Source organism: Sebastes umbrosus, chromosome 20, assembly GCF_015220745.1.
Source record: "Sebastes umbrosus isolate fSebUmb1 chromosome 20, fSebUmb1.pri, whole genome shotgun sequence".
Classification (NCBI taxonomy): domain Eukaryota; kingdom Metazoa; phylum Chordata; class Actinopteri; order Perciformes; family Sebastidae; genus Sebastes; species Sebastes umbrosus.
The window spans coordinates 11,967,925-11,988,303 of NC_051288.1; the positions used below are offsets into that span (position 1 = coordinate 11,967,925).

At 41.0% G+C, this 20,379-nt stretch overlaps 1 protein-coding gene across 3 annotated transcripts in view; it reads left to right on the plus strand.

Annotated features, from left to right (window-relative positions):
* rab11fip3 (RAB11 family interacting protein 3 (class II)) overlaps positions 1–18,135 on the plus strand; it is a 35,606-nt gene extending 17,471 nt beyond the window's left edge. The window contains exons 1-12 of one of the 3 annotated variants that reach the window (XM_037754433.1): positions 1,605–1,930; positions 2,641–2,813; positions 7,325–7,525; positions 10,187–10,324; positions 11,306–11,341; positions 11,468–11,561; positions 11,807–12,051; positions 12,545–12,626; positions 12,725–12,862; positions 13,039–13,194; positions 13,346–13,486; positions 14,293–18,135. In XM_037754433.1, coding sequence (XP_037610361.1) covers positions 1,865–1,930; positions 2,641–2,813; positions 7,325–7,525; positions 10,187–10,324; positions 11,306–11,341; positions 11,468–11,561; positions 11,807–12,051; positions 12,545–12,626; positions 12,725–12,862; positions 13,039–13,194; positions 13,346–13,486; positions 14,293–14,406 — 1,584 coding nt within the window. In that variant the 5' untranslated portion in view covers positions 1,605–1,864 and the 3' untranslated portion in view covers positions 14,407–18,135. Of the gene's footprint in view, positions 1–1,604; positions 1,931–2,640; positions 2,814–7,324; positions 7,526–10,186; positions 10,325–11,305; positions 11,342–11,467; positions 11,562–11,806; positions 12,052–12,544; positions 12,627–12,724; positions 12,863–13,038; positions 13,195–13,345; positions 13,487–14,292 lie in introns of those variants that run through there. The other 2 variants (XM_037754431.1, XM_037754432.1) reach the window with 2 other exon arrangements.
* Positions 18,136–20,379: the final 2,244 nt, after the last annotated feature.

Genomic DNA, 20,379 nt, shown 5'->3' on the forward strand with positions numbered 1-20,379 from the left:
CTAATAGATCCTGAATGATGCATCTGTTGAGGTTAGTTATGTTTAGTTACATATGATCATTCAATAAACCGTGAAAGGGATTTTTTTTTTTTAACCCAAAGAGACCCAACATAGACCAGATTTGTCTTTTTTAAGGGGGACAGGGGTCTGTAGGAGGAGAAAGCAGGTCAAATAGAAGTGATGTATATAATCTGAAAGCTGGGAACCTGAAGATTAATTTGAGATGCTCAGCTCAGCACGGTGTGTCAAGTTGTTCTAGTCATTAATCAGAAGTAAACATGAATTAATTTATTAATATAAATTGTGAAAGTGTATAAGGGTTTGGAACATTGTGATAGAAGTATATGATGGTCATTCCCATGCTCTATTATGTCTCATGAGTGGTTGAAGCAATTTCTGGGTTGATACCATTTCTTACACAGATTTTGTGCTAAATTTAACCATTTTTTACTACCTGAGAATTGATTAAAAATGATCAATAATCCATTCAAAATATCACATTAAGACACCAAGACCTTGAGGAACACCATAGACAAATTCATACTGTGATTTGGTATCAATCATTTGGCGATTTCAGCAATGATTGCATTTTTCTCTTTGACTGTTTAGGGACCCCAGTATGCAGAAATATTCAATACACAATTTTTAGAATAGTTGAAAATAACACATTCGTACTGTATGATTTTTGCCCAAAACTGCATGTGATTATCATAAAATGGACATGTCTGTAAAGAGGAGACTCGTGGGTACCCATAGAACCCATTTTCATCCACATATCTCGAGGTCAGAGGTCAGGGAACCCCTTTGAAAATGGCCATGCCAGTTTTTCTTCGGCAAAATTTAGCGCAAGTTTGTAGCATTATTTAGCCTCCTTCACGACGAGCTAGTATGACATTGTTGGTACCAAAACTTTAGGTTTTCTAGCTTCATATGATAGTAGTATCTTCACTCTAGCTCTAAAACTGAATCTGCAACAGCTGTTTTATTCAAATATTACCAAAACTAACTAAAAAAAAGGCCATTAACAATGTGTATGGTCCAGTGAAGTGTCTTTGCTGTTTACTGGAACCCGTGAGCAGAGTTTTGGGGAAGTTTGTGTTTATGTTTGAAGTAGACGCCACACCTGTGCCCATGGCCTTGTTTTTCCCTCCGAGTTTCTGGCAGAAAAAGGGTTCCTCTCTCTCAATGGCTGCGCTGTTCTAGCCCTGTTTGCTCTCAAAACAGGCAAGGTGAGGCTGTTCGGCCGAGGCCTGGCATGAGAGAAAAGCAACGCCCCATCCGCCCCGTTTTTCCTTTTACTAAATATTTTCTGCCGTTGCTAAATTTCACATTTCCATCTCACATTTTTTGATTCTTAAATAGAACCATGTCACGACAGTACTACAGGTTAATATTCACCTACTCTGCCTGTCAGAGTTTAACAGCATGTTAGTTTTTCTGTTGGCACATAGTCAGACAGTTATGACTTTGGTTGTTGTGATGTATAGCCCTCCTTCACTGTGCAGTGTGCAGCACTGAAGAACATGGCTTAATGATTTAAACGGTCACACTGAGCCAGGAAGCGGAGCTCCCAGGAGCCAGGAAAGATTAAACAGTTATTCAGCTGATCGTGTGGTGTTTTAAACTCAGGTCTGCCGGGTACAACGCTGGTGGATTGAGCATTACAGCTGCTACTCTTTGGACTTTGCCTCTGTCTCCTCCCATCTGACCACCCACTGGAGCTGAACGACGTGTTACAGTATTTTCCTTTTTTTTTTTTTTTTTCAAACGTGCTCTCTCTCCCAGAGTGGAGGTGAGGAAACATTAGTAGTTATTAGCTCTCATGGCAGGCCGGCTGTCCTGTCAGTGAGACCGTCCAGAGAGAATGGTTCTGGGCATGGTGGATAGCCCTCTGGGCCCTGTTGCTTCTCCTGACGCTGCATTTATAATGGTACGTTCTGCTCTCCAACGTGACTCACCTGTCTTGCCTTCATTATTGCTTTGCAGCTCTGACACCTGATAGCTTCAGATGTTTTTCTTCTTTTTGGCATAGATGGGGGGTTTTGTGCTTGAGCATTTGGTATTTGTCACTTGGAAAGCCTGAAGCTTGCTAATTGTGATTGAACTTGTTGCTTAGAGGTGTTGATGCAGCAGGTTTTGCTTTGGAACAGCCATCTGAATCACAGCAGACAGTCTCTGAAGTCTGTTTATGCTCTATGATTTGTTTGGTCGTTGGCGTCGGTAACTAACTGGCTGGACCTGAAGATCCAAAATAGGCCGTCTTTGAAATCTGTGTTTTTTTCACACTGTTTGATGAACCTATAGGTGTGCTGTCTGCCTCTTTGCTTCACGTTATCGCAAATAATCCTGATTTGAAAATACACCTGATGCCATTTAAAAGCCAGAACCAGATGTAATCAATGCAAAGTCTTGTTTATCATTATCATGATGTTTAAAGATTGTTGAGCACTACTTGTTTGTTTGTGCAGTGTTGCTGTAGTGGAGCAAAGTTTTCAATTTTTAATCAGAAAATACAGCATATACACTCTGTTCATGTTGTTACCATGGTGAATTATTCAGATCAGTATGGATTTGTCCTGTTTACTGCTTCATAGGCATGCTGTAATGTGTTTATTCAACATTCCGTTTCTGTTACCGCAGCAAAATGAGGTGACAGACAGCGCGTACCTGGGCTCCGAGAGCACTTACAGCGAGTGCGAGACCTTCACAGATGAGGACACGGGGGCCCTCGTGCCCCCCGAGATGCACGAGGAAGTGGAGACGGACAGCGGCATCGAGGCCACGCTGCACGACCCTGAAGACGGCGGAAATAGGTCGGTATAAATGTCACCTGGAACCATATACACACACAATGTCAATTTGCATGTCAACACGCTGATATTTCCTGGATACATAAACGTCCTCTGCTGTGTTTGATGCTGTGAAGGCGAATTGCGAATGACTTCCTTCCGTGACACATCATCAACTGTAATCCACTTGTCATGAGATCAACGTCATAATGCTGTTCGTAATCGCTGCTGCTGGCTGCGGAATTTACCGTAAATGTGTGTCAAATCTCCAGCCAAGGGTTAGCCTCGGAGTTGCCCAGCGCTGACCTTTCACACAGAGCACGTGGTTCGCGAGTCTTGCCGGCCCAGCGCTGGATCACTTGGGTTCTATTTGGGTCACCAGACAGACAGCTTAAACAGAGGCAATAGACAGCCACCACTTTATTGACCTTAAACTCCTCTGGACACACTGGTGGGTAGAAAGTCAGTCACAGCATCTTTACTCTTCTTCTGTGTTATGTTTCCTCCGTCAATTGAATGCAGCTCCTCATGTACTCCGTGTGTCGTCACAGGCAGTTTGAGGCAACACTTCACACAGTCAAGAGACATCGACAGTTGATGTTTTTCTGTACGTCTGAACAGGAAAGCTCATTTAGAGATAACTTGAAATGTGCACAGAGTGAGACCTTGAACACAGAAAAAAGCCCTTCCACCATTCTTAACTCGAGTGTGAGTGGATCATCATTTGTGTCGGCTGAAAAGAGACTTGAGATCTGCTCATCCTCTCTGAAGTCTCAGTTAATGGCATAAACTATTCATGATCACAGTGAGTGAAATATATTTAATGTTAATAACCCTTTGACAGCCGGATGTGTTTTGTCAGGAACCACTTGGGTTCTTTTCAGGGCTGCACGGTTTAGAAAAAATATCTAATTGCGATTAGTTTGACTGATATTGCAATATGATTTGCGATATTAGAGGAAATGATTATTTTTACACCATTATTCTCATTGTCATTGGAAAAACATATTGAAATGATTATAGTGTGATTTTTTTTCGGGGATCTGTACCAAAGAAAGATGTTTTCTTAAGTCTGTAGAATATGATGTGTAGGCCAGGACATCTCTGCAGTGCAGCACCAAATTATGTAATTTAAAATGGTATTTTGACACACATTTTACCTTTAACAAATATTGTGATTTTAACAAATGCTGCGATTTGAAAATTGCAGTAGGCCATATTGCGATTTCAATAAAATTTTGATTAATTGCGCAGCCCTAGCTCTTGTCATAGTTTTGTCACAACGTTATTCATTTGTCTTTTTGGCTCACGGTTGCTTTGGACTGGAGTCGGATTATTTTATTCTTTTCTTATAATGTTTAGTGGAGGTTAATATGATTAGCTTTGTGCACTGGAAAGTCCCCAGTTATCCCAGGCCCCCCCTCACTGCCCGCAAAGCAGTCAAAATAACAAAGGTTATCCTCTTTACTGACTACTATTGAATTCCAAAATCTGACTGGTGTGATAAGTTTGTGTGTGTGTCACAAGTCTTTTGAAAATGTATATATTTAAATCAGAAAGGGTTGGCATTATTAGGATTATTAGTATTGACTCTTTGGTAAAAGTAAGCTCTATTTAATTCTACCGACAAATTAGCACCACTACATTTGATAAGAACAGTAGTAGTGAGTCATTTTGGACCAGAAAAACAGTAACAAACTGTCTCTGTGCTGCTTTGATCCATTATTTGCATCAGGAAAGTATGATGAGTAGTAGATTTGGTATATTTTAGGGTGCAGATCAAACCCTGATCATGAACCCAATTTCTCTGTTTTTGATTGGTTTTGCAACTTTATCCTGATTTGAATTCCCTCCATTCTCTCTTAGAGTTAAAGACAGCTAGTTGTTTATCAGATGAGGTCTATATGTCTGCGCACGAATGTTCTTGTTGATATAGTATTGGGGGTAAACACGAGGGAGGAAGTGCACTGAGAACTGACTGAGGCCTTATCTGCTGACGCTGTGACCCATCTGTCCGGCTTGAAGGCGGCTTGGTGGTGGTCTGCCTGACATGGATGTGTTTGGACTTCCCATTCCATGATTGAGCCTTGAATTCCAGGAAGTGTTGAGTTAGCGCTTTTTTTTTTGCTGTTTTTCCCCTCTTTCTTTTTGTGGCGTTGGCGGATCTCATTCTCTGCCTCTCCACTTATTCATACCATCGGGAACCTAACACTATGACCTTTATATTCTCTCATTTTGCGCTAAGTCACCCCTCTGTTAATGGAGATATGTTCCTATGAAAAATATGGGCATGTTTGTCATGCACAAACCTTTAAGGGGTTTTCCAAATCCCAAACAGTGTTGTACTTACAGTGATTTAACATTGATTGTGAGTAAATGCAACCAAAAGGTCAGTATGTAAACAGAGATTTTGCCATCTGTTTGCCCAGCTAACTGTAACCATATTCAGGGTAGGAGTATATGCTATGCACTGGACTGGGGATTAAGAATCTAACAGGATTAGCCTCCCCCACCCCTCCTCTGTCCTACCCGTGTCCCCACACACACATTTGGCCCTTGGACGGTCAGCAGGACTGTCTGTTGGCCGTTTGCTTAGCCTCAAATCTGATTAACCCACTCCTAGGCCACCCTCTCTGGTAGTCTTTTGGGTGGCACAGACGATGCAACATCAGTCATGTGGCACCTATTGGCAGCTCATTAGAACCACAGACTTTTCAAAAAGCAGACCCTTTTTTTTTGTTTTCTCCTAACTGGAGAGCGGTGTTTTTTTGTTTTAAATCGGCGTAACCTGTGAAACTTCAGAATTCCACTCTGGTTGTCCGGTGTTTTGACTCCGGCTGCTCCACGGCTCACACGCCAGGGCAGCGGAGGGCGTTCAAAGATGCGTTCCCTCTCGTCGCCGTCCATCTGCGTGAGGGACCTCAATATGGGGCCAAGTAGTAAGAGTCTGAGTAAAGGGTAAGTGACTCCGAAATCAGTTGTGTTACTATTTAACCAACCCAATGTTTGCACAGGACATTGCTGCTGCTGAAACTGCATTGTTGTCTGGTTAACAGAGACTGAGGATGACGTGTAACACTATATGATTTTAGGTTTTCACTCCGTAAATGAAGGTGTTGTTATCGCTTTGAATCAGGCAGATGAATGTCATTTGTCTTGTAAACAAGCCACATGGGCTTTGTCATTGTGCGCTGAGAAGGCAAAGCTTTTCTGCTGATCTGGACATCCTCGTCCTGTGTGTGCTCAAGGCATCTGTCGGACAACAGGAAAGGCCAGCTTTCCAGCTTTCCTGTTTAAGGAATACCAAAGACTTTATTTACCGAAAACTTCACAATTCACAGCGAAGACTTCCAGATCCACCGCAGTAGAGTTTTGTTGAGTTGTGTAAGATAATCAGCCAATTATGAAAGCCACAGTCACAGCCCTTTCTGTCAGCGCAGTTAGGGAACATCTTTTAAGCTTGACCCGAAGGTTCGTCTCACGTGTTCTCAAGTGTTCCCATTGTGGTGTTGCATTACCAGCCAGACACAAGGCACTCTGTTTCAGCCAAAGCAGACTTTGGGATTAATGTGAATTAACAGATTACCTTTGAAGACAAGTGATCGTCAAACTTGTCCAGATTGCCGCTCTTTCTGGGGGAAGATTAATTGTTCTTGTTTAGGATTTACAGTAGCCTTGGCTCTAGTCATTTCCAGGCTTCTGGGTCCAACACACCAGCAACTTTTAATCCAGATAAATCACGATATGATTTTATAAACATTTTGCAATATGCTGAGTATTGCGATAAGATATACTGCGATATATATATCGATTTATTACCTTTTTCAACTGCAAATTAAGCAGTTTGTCAACATCTGTTTTATCTAATAAAATACGGTTTTCACTCTGTTCATCTCAGAGTTCATTCACATATCTTGAGGTCAGAGGTTAAGGGACCCCCTTTGAAAATGGTCATGCCAACTTTTCCTCGCTAAAATTTAGTGTAACTTTGGAGCATTATTTAGAGTTCTTACCAACAAGCTAACATGACATGGTTGGTATCAATCGATTCCTTAGGTTTTCTAGTTTCATATACCAGTATCTTCTGAGCCCTCTACAACCTCTGAAAGAAAGAATAGCGTCCGGGCTCGCCAGTGGACTGTCGGATTGTTAAAAGGTTAATAGTTTATATAATAACAGATCGATACTTGACGTCTGTGTATCGATACAATATTGCCACACAAAATATCGCTATACTATGCTGTATCTATTTTTTCCCCCGCCCCAATAGCATGTCTATTTTCTTTGAATGAAGTCAAAAGTCGGGCCTTGTTTGGTTTAGCTGAGATTGAGGTTTTGTAAATGGATGGTTACGTGGATGTTTATACCCAGTCGGACGTTCATTTTTATCCCATCTAAACTTGACACATTTCCCTCTATTTTTGTCTCTGGCCTGAAGTTAACTACGTTGTTGCTGTTGTTGTATACACAAGTGAGCACACACACACACACACACACACACTAACCACAGTAATCCGTTCTCATGTGCCCCTCAGGTTTTCCCTGAACTCCGAGCACCATAACCACTCGCTGGTGACGGTCATCGGCGGAGAGGAGGAGCACTTTGAGGACTTTGGGGAAAGCAACACCTCCGAGTTGTTACTGGAGAGCAGCGTGGAGGGGACCGAGGTGGGGGGCGAGTCCCCTCTCGCACAGCCGCCTGAGCAGATCAATGGCTCCTCACTGCTCTCTCCCAGGTATGAGCTTGTCTTCCCTACACAACTAAACAAAGTTTAAACTTTTTTACTCTAATCCTGTATGACGTCATTTTGAAATGTAGACAGCCTGAAGATTATTTAATGCGAATATCATTTTCGCCAGACTTTCTTTTTTATCAACCCCGTCCCGATAAGAGGTGTGACAGTGATGCATTCTCAGCTGTATTGTCCAGGTCTAAATGTTCCTATTTACATTCTTCAGAGCAAATGTTTCTCTTTCAACAAAAGACACTGAGGTCAAACGTTGATAAGAGGTATCTGGAGACGTCCTTCCCGCCCTTATCTGCCTCCTTTTCTTGCGAAGGGCGAAGATAAAGGAAGTGTACACCAAGTTCATTCCTTGAGTCTGTTGCAAAATATTGAATGATGTGGATATTGGGCTAAATCCTGTCTCTAAAAACTGTGCCTCCTTTCATTTGCCCTTGTTGTGTGATCCCTGAGTAGTCTTGAGTAAATGTTTTACTCTCACACTGTTTAAGTCTTAAGAGTGGCGCATGTTGCCAAGCTTTCTGGGACAGACAGAAGGTGAATGTTTTGTTGCAGACACCCTGAGAATATCTAACAAGCTTTGCCTCTGGGCTGCAGATAGAGGTTGACTTTAGCAGTGTGATGTGTCCGACAAACATGAAAATACAGTCAAATGTCTACACATACACACACACTCCTCTCTATGGCACCAGCCTTTTGTGTTCTAGCCTTTTCCCAGTCATGTTTTTCCAGCCCTCCTCCTCTGTTTTCATCAGAGGCTAAAAGCCGGATAATGCGTAATTCCCACTTGGGTGATATTTCCGTGATTTGCCTTGCCAGGAAGCTCTTAACAACTAACTGCCTACTAGTTTGTTTTGCCCATTGACAATACGGAAATAAGCTGGTTTTACTGGATTGGCACTAATAGTAATAATAGAGGTACAACCTTATTGTTTAGGATTTTTTAGGAATCTGTTTGGATACATAAAAGTAAAAAAGGATGTACAAAATGATAAAACAAATACAGGCTATTTATGCATCCTCAAATCAATAATCAAACTGTATTTGTGTAGCACCTTTCACACAGGTTAGTGCAGTTGAAAGTGCTTCACATGAAGCACTTTCAACTGCACTAACCTGTGTGAAAGGTGCTGCACAAATACATGACTGATGACTGAACAGCCGAAAATAGGAGAAGTGTGGAAGAACAAAAACAATTTAACAATTTGATAATCTGAGACCAATGAAAGCGAGACAATAAAATGATAAAAAGGTAATAAAATATCATTAAAAACAGTAATAGTTGTAAAACAGTGTGAAGTAATAACTAGATTAATGAAATAACAATAAAATATAATAAAATTATACAAAGTAGATACAATAAGATAAGTGATTAATAAAACTACAATTAAATATAATACAATTATACAAATTAAATACAAAAAATAAGTGATTAATAAAATAATAATAAAATATAATACAATTATACAAATTAAATACAATAAAATAAGTGATTTATAAAAAACAAGAAAGTATAATAAAATTATACAAATTAAATAAAATAAAATAAGTGATTAATAAAATAACAAGAACATATAATACAATTTTACAACTTAAATACTGTAAAATAAGTGAACAAAATAATTAATAAAAATCTTAATCAAAGCTCTGGCTGAATAGGTAGGTTTTAAGTTTAAGTTTATTTCAAATGATAGTTGAGAACCATAAATAATGAATTAATTAAATGTAATCAGTGAATTACATACTGCATGTGAAAGATAACATGGCATACAAGTTGGTGGTGGTTAGGCTTAAAAAAAAAAATCATATCCAAAAAAAAAAATAACTGCTTCCCACAGACTTCTCCCACTCGGTGTGAATGCGTCACTGTGTTTTGAGCCAACCGTGCTCATTGTTGGCGCATGTAGCAGTGCTGCCTACACACACGCCCCCACATTTATCTATCTACATATCACAGCGCTTTGACTACACGAAAACACGGCTGGGTTGCCTCTGTTCTACACAAAAACACGCATCGCTGTGAGCAATATTTAACAGAGTCATCCTTCACGCTGTCAGGGAGAAAAAAACGGCGCAGTACAACAGCGCATATGACCACCAAGTGACACTCATTCAAAGTCTGCCCCGCCATGTTTTCTGCCTACATAAACAGGAACCTGTGCCAGCGCGCTGCATAATTCAGACCCTGACTCGCTCCCTGAATGAACAATCAGCTGGCAGAGGTTATGTGAGGAGAGGGCACAGACAGTGAAATGATCAGCTGTGTGTTTTCCTTTGTTGTTTTTATTTATTTGACTTAACTGTAACCATTCTGTAGGTTTTCTGAGCTCGCGGCGAAGATGCCAAGGTTGAATAAACAATAATGTTTGGCAGCGGGGAAAGAAAATCTCATTAGTTCTTTCTCTGAGAATGTTTTGTCTCCTTACACTATCCGAAAAAACAAATCACAGCCACACTGCAGTCTGTCTCACGTCTCCTTCTCACTCACACTTTGCTCTTTCAAACTTCTCCTGTGGTTGGATTTCACTAACACCGCCCTGCACCGCCCCCCCAGAGGTGCTCCTGTCCCACCTCAGCGCACCCCCCCTTCTTTGTCCGTCACTCACCACTACTTCCTCCTCCTTCTTCCTCCCCTGTTTTCCTCTATTCCAGTGCACCTGCTCCTCTCCCTGACTGCTTTCAGAGCTTCCTCAGGGAGGAGGCGCTGGACTTTTTCTGTAGCCAGTGTCACAAACAAATAAGTCGTCTCGAGGACCTCTCCACGCGCCTCAATTTCCTAGAGATGACTAGGTAACTAGTCATTCACAACCCACTCCGACTACAAGCTGTGTGAATGTGTTTGCAGTGCTGATTAGATCACAGTATCATGCATGTTCTCATGATGTGTGCATGCTGTGTTGGACTGGCAACAACATGGTGTTATGTTACATTACAGATTGTACTCTCACACATCCATTGTGGTTCATTTTGTGGGTGTGTTTTAAGCCCACTCTTCCAAATCCTCTCTTTTTGTGTGCGAGTTGCAGTGTGTTAATATTTCACATTTAGTATTTAATCATTGATGGAAAAACTCTCTGTGGATATGAAGCACTTTTTAGACGGCGACAGCCAGCTTCCTGCCCATTCTTACCATTTGTACAAATTATGATTTGTCACTCATGCATAATAAACATTTTGCGCATCTGAAAATAAGCTTGATTGTACAAATATAAAACAATAACCCCAGGTATCACAGGTGAGTATTTTCTGCTTCTCCATGTCATTGTCCTCATGCTTCATTTGAGTTGTTGCAGAATGACTGCCGGTAGTGGAGTAAAGCTTTCCAAAGAGCCTGCTTTTATCGTAACAGACTTGCTGATCCAGGATTACTGACCCGTAGCTGTATTACAGAAACTTAGTAATCCTATTTGATGTGTTCAGTAACTGAATTTGCAAAAAGGGCATGATTCAGAAATTTATAAATCTTTAAAACTTTAGTTTTTTTTTAAGTTTCTGTAATGCTGGTCACAGGTCAAGACTGATCCTAAATCAGCACTTGTTAGACACTGTTAATACATGCTGTTGTGTTTGTGTTGCTGTGATGTGATGTGTGATTATCTTGTAGCTTTAGTTTCAATGAAGTGATTTATCAGTAAAGAACCACCTCAACATTTTCTGTGGGGCTCCTCTACTAGCAGAGAGAGGGACGAATACCAGGAGATGGTGTCTCTTTCCTTTATCCTTTTTCCCTCTTCCTGACCCTTTTTCCTGTTGTTCTGTCTCCCCATCCAGCGCTGGCAAGAGGCTGTCCAGCAAGAAAGTAGCAAGGTAAGCCAAACAGCTGCTCTGGTTTCAGTGTGATTGTTATAGATGGTTATGTTTGGCATACAAAAAACAGCAATTTGTCAAATGGGAACTGGCTCTAATGATTTTTTTTTTTTCCCCTCACTGCAGACATCTCCTCCAGAACAGCTCGATGACGCTGGACACTATGAGCGACTTGACGCGGGACATCCTGGAGCTCGCCGACAACGACATCACAGACAAGGTGAGAGCTCGTCTGTCAGTTAAGGTTCATCTTTTTCAGCAACACCTGCTTTTTCACATCCCTCTGGTTACGGACATTCATACCTGCGAGCTTTCCACAGTTTCCACCTGTTACAGTAGTTGTTAAAGCAAGAGGGGAGCATTTCATATTGGCATTTCAGCAGATACATCAGTACTGTTAATGCATTATAGTTGATTACTCTTACATGTGTCACTGACCTTTTTAAAACGTGCGCTTTTTCCTAGGTGCTCCTCCTGGAGCGTCGAGTGGCGGAGCTGGAAAAGGAGTCGGAGTCGTCGGGGGAGCAGCACACGCGGCTACGCCAGGAGAACCTTCACCTGGTGCACCGGGCCAACGCCCTGGAGGAGCAGCTGAAGGAGCAGGAGCTCCAAGCCGACGAGCAGCTAGAGAAGGAGACCCGCCGTCACAAGGAGGCCCTGATCAAGCTGGAGAGGGAGAGGGGGCTGGAGCTAGAAAACCTGCAGGCCAGGTGAGCAGAAAAGACTGCTTATGTTTACAATATCTTTGATGGAAGCATTAAGAGTCTGCACATGCTGCCTGGTTTATTAAGCACAGTTTTGTCCCTGTGTATATCATTTTGATGAGTAACAAATGCCTATAAACAACAAGAAATAAGATCTAATTGCCACCAGCTATTTAAATGTTTTTGATACTTTTAACTGGATATTTACAACAAAATCAGTCAGTGTTTGATACCCTGAGAAGTTTGTACTTTTTGGTGTTTATTGTATTGGATTTAATGGTATATCAAAAACATATTTGTTCATCATGATGTCAGTGGTTCACATGTTGTTTGTTGGATGGATCATGGCTCTACACTGCCACCCTCTGGCACTAATCTGCCACTGAATGTAAGCTGTTTCCCTGTGGTATGGCATTGTTTACTATCAACAAACAGCGTCAGTTATTACTTCGTTGCTGTACTGTAGGTTTCTGATGTGAATTTGCGTTTTGTTTCTCAGGCTGCAGCAGCTGGACGAGGAGAACAGCGAGCTGAGGTCCTGCGTTCCTTGTCTTCGAGCAAACATCGAGAGGCTAGAGGAGGTGAGAGCGACGATGACTCATCTCCTTGGTTTGCCTTCGTTGTTCCATTTCTCATCTCACTCCTCTTCATCCTCACCTTTTGTTTTTTAATTTTCCAGGAGAAGAGGAAGCTGCAGGATGAGACGGAAGCCATGTGCGACAAGCTAGAGGAGGAGACGGAGTCCCGTAGGAAGATGGCTGACAAGCTGAGCCACGAGCGCCACCAGAGCCAGAAGGAGAAGGAGTGCACACAGGAGGTGGGTCTGGTTTCTCTATGTACAAAATAAACAGCACTCGGCGTACAAAATACAACAGAGCGTCGAGTTTGACAACATCTCAGTCATGTGTCTAATGTTCCTGTCTAAATGAACCAAGTGTTTTTGCTTCCTAATAACTTTACTAAGTGATGTCTCTTGATTTGTTTGTACCTCAGCTCATTGAAGACTTGCGTAAACAGCTGGAGCACCTACAGCTCTACAAACTGGAGGCCGAAGCGAAGAGAGGGCGCACACCTGGAGCAGGGCTGCAGGAATATCAGACCCGCACCCGCGAGGCCGAGCTGGAGCAAGAGATCAAACGACTCAAACAGGTAGCACGCACATTCTGAGCATCCTCAATTTTCTGCTACGTTTTCTCTTTCTATCACTCTAACCAGACTGTTTTGAAAAACGGAAGAATGATGTAGGATCCGGCCTTGTAACTGTTTTTATGATGCGTTATGTTCGACTTAACCCCTCCAGGACAACCGCACCCTGAAGGAGCAGAACGACGAGTTAAACGGCCAGATCATCAACCTGAGCATCCAGGGAGCCAAGAACTTGATGTCGGCCTCCTTCTCCGACTCTCTAGCTGCTGAGATCAACAACGTGTCTCGTGTAGAGGTAGGTTTTAGAAAACAGGAAAGACGCCGTGAAACACATTCCTCGTCGGTTCACCTTTTTATTTGAATTTAAAGGACGGATCCTTCTGCATTCTTTTCCTTTTTCTTTCAAATGGAAACGTCCATTAGCAAACAGCAGTGACGTAGGTTATCAAAGTCAGCTATTCAACAAGGTTATGAACATTGTGAACGCTATTGATAGCGTTAGCTGTGCCAAGTTTGGAAATAATTGAAAGGGTTAGTCTGGACTCTTTGAAGTGGGGTTGTATATATACTCTAGTATTCTGCGCGGTAAAATTACTGTTTTTGTGAATGGAGTCTGGTGGCTTTGAAGAGAGTGATACAACGCCGTTGGTAAGGGCTGCCTGACAGCGAGGTAAAGAGGCTGTGGGCGGGAGCAGCAGAGAAACGTATTTTAGCCACCTAAAGAAAAAAATCATTATCAGTTTAAGTGTACGCTATATTTAGAATATTTTCACCGCTTTACCTCGCCATCAGACGGCCCTTTGCGACGGGGAACTATAGCTATTTTATCGCCGTCTTCAAAGCCACCAGACTCCATTCACAAAAACGATAATTTTACCTCGCAGAACACTGGCTTTGCTGGTCTACCGCTGCATCGATCGGTTTGTTTGTTTGTGTTATCGTGTGACTTTCTGATCCAAACTAACATTGCGTCCACACCGCGGTACATTGCTTTGCTTCACTTGGAAGCTACAGAATGATATAAAACCTCCACTTTTTAAGCAAGCGTTGTTCCGTGTTATCACTTTTGTCTCCACTGACGTCTGTTCTTCTGTTTTCTAGTTGATGGAGGCCGTCCACAAACAGGAGGAGATCAACTACAGGCTCCAGGACTACATCGACAAGATCATCGTGGCCATCATGGAGTGCAACCCCTCCATCCTAGAGGTCAAATAGATGCCATGCAGCCAGATAGCCAGCGCACAGTGACTCCTCAGGCTGTTAAAAAATATTGGAGACTTAAAAGAAAACTACCAAGAGAGGATGTAAAAAAATATTCGGACATCATTTTGGTAGGAAAACAACAACAACAACAACAACAACAACAACAACAACAACAACACACTCAACTCATCCAAAAAGGATTTAATTAAGATTTCTAAGAAGTCCATGGCTATCAGTGAAAAATAAGCAATTTTCAGTTGGATATCCCTTTGAGTCTGTGCTTATATGTGAGTGTATGTGTTCTAACCCTCCTGAGTACACTTGGGTCCTGGTGACCTCCATGTATTTGGCTAGAGGGACCCGAGTCTCCCCTGTCGACTGAGTGAATGTGTAAATGTGTGCAAGAGGGTCAGTATCACAAAGAGTAGAAAATCTTTCCCCAAAAAAACAAAAACAAAGTGTCAATGTTTGATTGAGTTAAAAAACAAGAAACAATCAGACGATTCTACAGTACCGAAAGGCCTTAAATGAAAGGTGATCCAAGTATTCATTGATTATGCATGCCATACATGCCTCAGTTCAGTCTGTGAAGTGTTAACTGGGATGATGGTGGTATGTGGGATGTGATCTCCTGAATCAGGCTGAATCGTGTTTTAAATCACAAAGCCGTATGAAGCGCTGGGCAGGAGATCGGAGCGGCAGCTTCCTCTTTTGAATTGAATGTGTTTTAAAGTTTGCGGTGCTGCCTACCGGTCCCTATAACCGTGTGTCCTGTCCTTTTAACCAAGTTCTTTCCAGCGAACCCAAGTGAGGGACGTTTCTAAGGGGTCGAGGATGAGAAATGCCCGGAGGGTTTTTGTGTGTGTGTGTGTGTGTGTGTGTGTGTGTGTGTGTGTGTGTGCGTGTGTGTGAGGTGTTTGACATTTTTTTTTGCGCAGTGTTACTTAAAGGTTTTGAAAAAGCTTGGTGACACTTGCAAGTAATATAAGCTTCAATGTCCCAAATGAAGGAACTGGGTGGTTTATGATTTGCTTCATCTCATTTATTGTTTTTTACAATGAAACAGGGTCCCGGAGCTCAGGTGGGCTGGAAACCTCAAGTGGAAAAAAACACTACATTTCCCATCACTCCTTGGCACAAATATGAAATAACTCAAACTGATCTGGGTACTGTAACTGACAAAATATAACCTGCTCACACTGACACATTCACTTTGTAAACTCTCCAGACACTTGAACTAAGCATGAAGGGAAACGTGACGAGTGATTCTGGGAATTGTAGTGTATTTTATTTTATTATTTTTCTAATAGTACAGCCCACCTGACCCCAGTGTTCTCTTGCTGAGTGAAAGTAATGGGGAGCAAGCTTATCCAGGTAACCAACCTTTTTTTTTGTCGCTGCACAAGTGATTTATTGTCGGTAAAAATGCATTTGACAAGTTGTATGTGAATAATCAAATGGTTGTACTTTGCACTAAGTTTTGATTTCATTATTGTTTTGTTGATAGAAAAAAAAAATGTTTATTGTGAAGGGATCAATTTATAAATGATGATAGTTTTGGTGAAGAAGAAAAACGCTAATTTTAATGTCATATCGAATTGGAATTATTCAAGAAAACTACATTTTGCAGCCATGCTTTAAGATGAGTTTAGTTACATATTGTATTTTTTCAGCCATCAGGAGTACAGATGAGCTTTTTCTGCTGGCTGTTGGCCAGTTTGATGGTTTTCCAGACCAGATATATATATATATATCACTGAAGAGACATGGCGGACTTTGGTAGCAATAATGCTTTGAAAGAAAGTGGACATTGGTGGAGGGCAGATGAAACAAACCTGCTCTTTTATTTCCTCTGCTGAAGCAACATCTGCTTTCTCGAAGATGTACGGACTGTTTTTGGACTGATGCCGTTCTTATCGGTACCTCGCAGCCATCATGTTTGGACTCAGAAACTGGACGTAAAAAACACCTGCCAGACGTCTTGACGGATTTCTAGTTGCAGGGAAGGTTGTTTTTGTCCAAACAGCATGGCGTTCTGCACCAATATGCTAAGGAAGAATTCCTATTTTTCACCCTGTTTCACCTCTACGTCACTGCTCTCCTTCACCTGCCACTCCATGGGAAAAAAAAATGGCCTTGGATGTAAATGACTTGTACATGTAAAGTTTTTTCTACACTCATTCTAGATTCTAGGTATTTTTATAGTCCGAAGAAAAGAACATTTCTTCTTCTCGTCTTATGCTGAGAGACAGCTGCCTGTATTCTTCTCTAGCATGTAGCGTGTACAGTATCTGTTTTCTTTTTTTTTTTTCTGTTTTGAAATCACATGCCGATATTTATTCATCATTTGACACAAAACGACAACTCACAACTCTGTGATCTGTTCTGCTGAATATATATATCTTTGTACATTTTTTTTTGAATTCACAAGGGGGAGGGGAGATTAATTCTGGTGGGAGAATTTATTGATTTTCGGGAGAAATGTTTAAAGCATTTGTCTTTGGGTGACTCGACCGTCGTGTGCGAAAGCTTGAATGTGACCTGCTCGGTTTGTTGAGGTCGTGGCGCTCTTCCATAATGCTGACGTCGCTGTGACCTCCTCAGGGTTGTGATGTTAGACATAATGGCAGAGTCTGCAGTTTCTACTGTTGTCTTCCCAGATGGAGTCAGATGGTCCTGCATGGAAACACCGATTTTTATTATATATATCTCTGATTCAGTCCTATGTTTTGACTGAGAAATCATATGCTATAATTTCCATTAGTGGAGTTGTGAGACCTCACAATGTCAACACGCGACACCTAAAACCTCATACCACGGCTTTGCTGAGTTCAGCTTCCTGCCTTTTAGTGTGGCAGGAGGTTTGCCCCAACAGATTTAAAACAGGAAATGGGATGACACTTGAACACAGCAGGCTATACTTCACTTAATTCTCTCCCTGCTTCATATTTTACTGAGTTTGACAGATAGTTTGGGGACTACGGCAACAGATGAACTAGACATCGAGACCACAGAGCTGACTAAACATTCCCTTTTAGCAGAGCTGAAGGTGACTGCACTTTAACCACCAAATTACTCCATTTTGCTTTTCAAAATGACCAAAGACAGATGTTTCAACTTTAAACTGATAATTTTATCTTATCAGGGTCTGTGATCTTTTGGTAACTTGTTCTAATAAATCAACCGACTCCGAGCTCGCCCTGAAAGAAAAACATAAAACTGGCCTGCTAGTCTAAACACTGTGCCTCTGTGTCTCAAACTTTGCCTCTTGACTAACCTGATGATGAGCCCTGGGGAAAGCACTGACCACGTGACTGTCAGTTTGTTAAATTATAACGATGAAAAACCTAAACTGTAAATATGAATTGTCATTTTTGTGAACTTTTTCTCTCTCTCTCTCTCTCTCTCTCACGCTCACTTCCAGTGTCCAAAGAAAGTTTGCTCAAGGCACAAACATCACTACTGGAGTAGTGCATGGCTTGCCATTACGTGACATGGGAAGATTAAAAAGAGAATATTGTAGAAAAGAGAAATTGTAAAAGTTAAATTTATTCCTATTTTCAAAGATAAATGTATAAATTATAACAGTATTGGTTACAGCTGTATATTATTTTTGAAGATTCCCCGAATGATCTAATCCTAATTGTTACTGGGGAAATATAATTTCAGTCATTGTAAAAAGAGAACAATTTAAAGGTAAGCAGTGAAAGTAAGATTAGAAAAATAAATGGAATAAAATGACCTTGTGTTTGGTTGCCTCATTTGTTTTTACATTGTACCATGTGTTTTCATGTATTGTATAGATTCTAGCAGCAGAATTGATTTTACCAAACATACTGTTAACACTGTTAAAGGGACTATTTGTAACTTTCAGAAATGCTTCTTAACAGCGACACCTGTGGCCGTGAAATCAACGAAAGTCAGCGTCGGGCTCGCGCTTGTGCTGGCTCTACATAGACATGAACGAGCATCGCTCAAAACAGTGAGGCGACACACGTCAGCTAAAACCACAATATCACTCTATATTTCACCTGCTTGGCAGTAATGTTAGCTGACCAGACGTAGGTCTCTCCATGAATCAATGCTGATACTGTGTTTGCTTCTCCTGCCTCAGCGCAGGCTGAGGCAGCGGGGCTCTGCAGCGAGAAACTCGTCTCCCTCCGCCCGCAGCCGGAGTGAACAGGGAGACACCGGCACCCGGTCGGTAATGAGACGACAAGGTTTCTCTCTGCAGAGTCCCGTCACTTCACAAGACACGGGAAACCTCTGTTGGTCTGGAGGAGCTGCAGCATTTATTTCTGCACAAACGTCCACTGTACATTCACTAGATATTCTCAGAGCTAAACCAGCTCTTCTGCAGTGTGGAGTGAGCGCGCGTTCATGTCTAGAGGTGGAGCAAGTACGCGAGAATGTGAGCGCGCATGTGTCCCGACATGGTACATTTATACGCTTAGAAAGTTACAAACAGTCCCTTTAATTTGGCAGAAATAAGCTCTGGGTGTTAACGCATGTTCTCTCATGTTACCAGCTCACTATGAGTCAAAGGTGATGCTTTAGGGGATTTCCATTTTTATAAGTATTTGATCAAGCCACAGGTTAGTATTTCAAAGTAATTCTTTTTTTTTTTTTACAGTTACATATTAAATAAATGAATGTATTCCAAATGGAAATATTTGTAAAAGGAAGATTTATTCCACTCTGACAAGTGTCTGCACTAAACATTATTTCCCGGTCCATGTGCAAGCTCCATATGATTGTTTTTTCAGTTCACCAGATACCTGACACTGGGTCCCTCTGCCTCCAACCGATCAGCCCCACCTGCAGGTTGTGAGTATGTACAGCATGGGCCCTCATCCACACCTTGAACTTGTCTCCAGTGTCACAATCTTGTTAATACCATCACCAGTTATCAACACTTTATTCACTCCCAGAGGACAGGTGTGAAGACCACCTGTCCCCTAATAGTCAACATGCCAGCTGATGCTCTACCAGCAACTATATAGATCTGCAATAATAAAGATTAATTTTCAACCGTTAATTTGTGTCATGAAACTTTATGGGGGCCCATTTGTATTATCATCATTCAGCTGACAAATCAATAATGAAGCATTGTGCAAATAAATGGATAAATGGAATTAATAAGTGAATTTATTAATAAGTGCTCGGTGACGTCATGTGTTCTAAATGCTCGGTGGCATTATTGAGGTGTTATTTATTATTATTTATTATTTTATTTTATTTATTTTATTTATTTATTCATTTTTTTATTCATTTTTTAATTTTTTAATTTTTTAATTTATTAGTTTGTTTGTTTATTATTGGTATTACTATTTATTTATACATATGATTGTAGGTTCAAATATGTGAAATAGAGTGTAGTAATATCAGCCATTTAATAAGTAAAAGTTGTTCATTTGTGCTTGTTTCCTGGGATAACAGTTAGCTTGTTGTTACTGTAACATTCCTCAGGTCGGCAGCAGAGGACCATTTATAAATTGTTTATTCCCTATTTAGAGCATGGGATTATGACACTTTCTTTTATTGTAAGGAATCCTTTGTTGTTTTGGTATAATTGTATATATATTGGTGTTATAGTCATTTTAATTTATTTTATTTCACATGTAAGTTTATTTTATTAAGATTATATCACTAAACAATCACAATGGGTGATATATCATGATAAACCAGCACAACTTGCTCCCAAAACAACATGAAAATCCTACTCTGCTATAGGTTTAACACTGTAGTCTTTACATTGTGATAGTATAGTGTATATCATTTTAATAAAATTCATTATACAAGTGAAATAAAATAAATTAAAATGACTGTGTACAATATCAACAACACTCTATAACATCAATATATAAGCACAGTAGAATGGATTACTTATAATGGAAAAGATGTGTCATAATCCAATTATCTAAATGGTTTTAGGGAATTATCAATTTGTAAATGGTCCTCTGCTGCCAGTCAACAAGCTCAAAT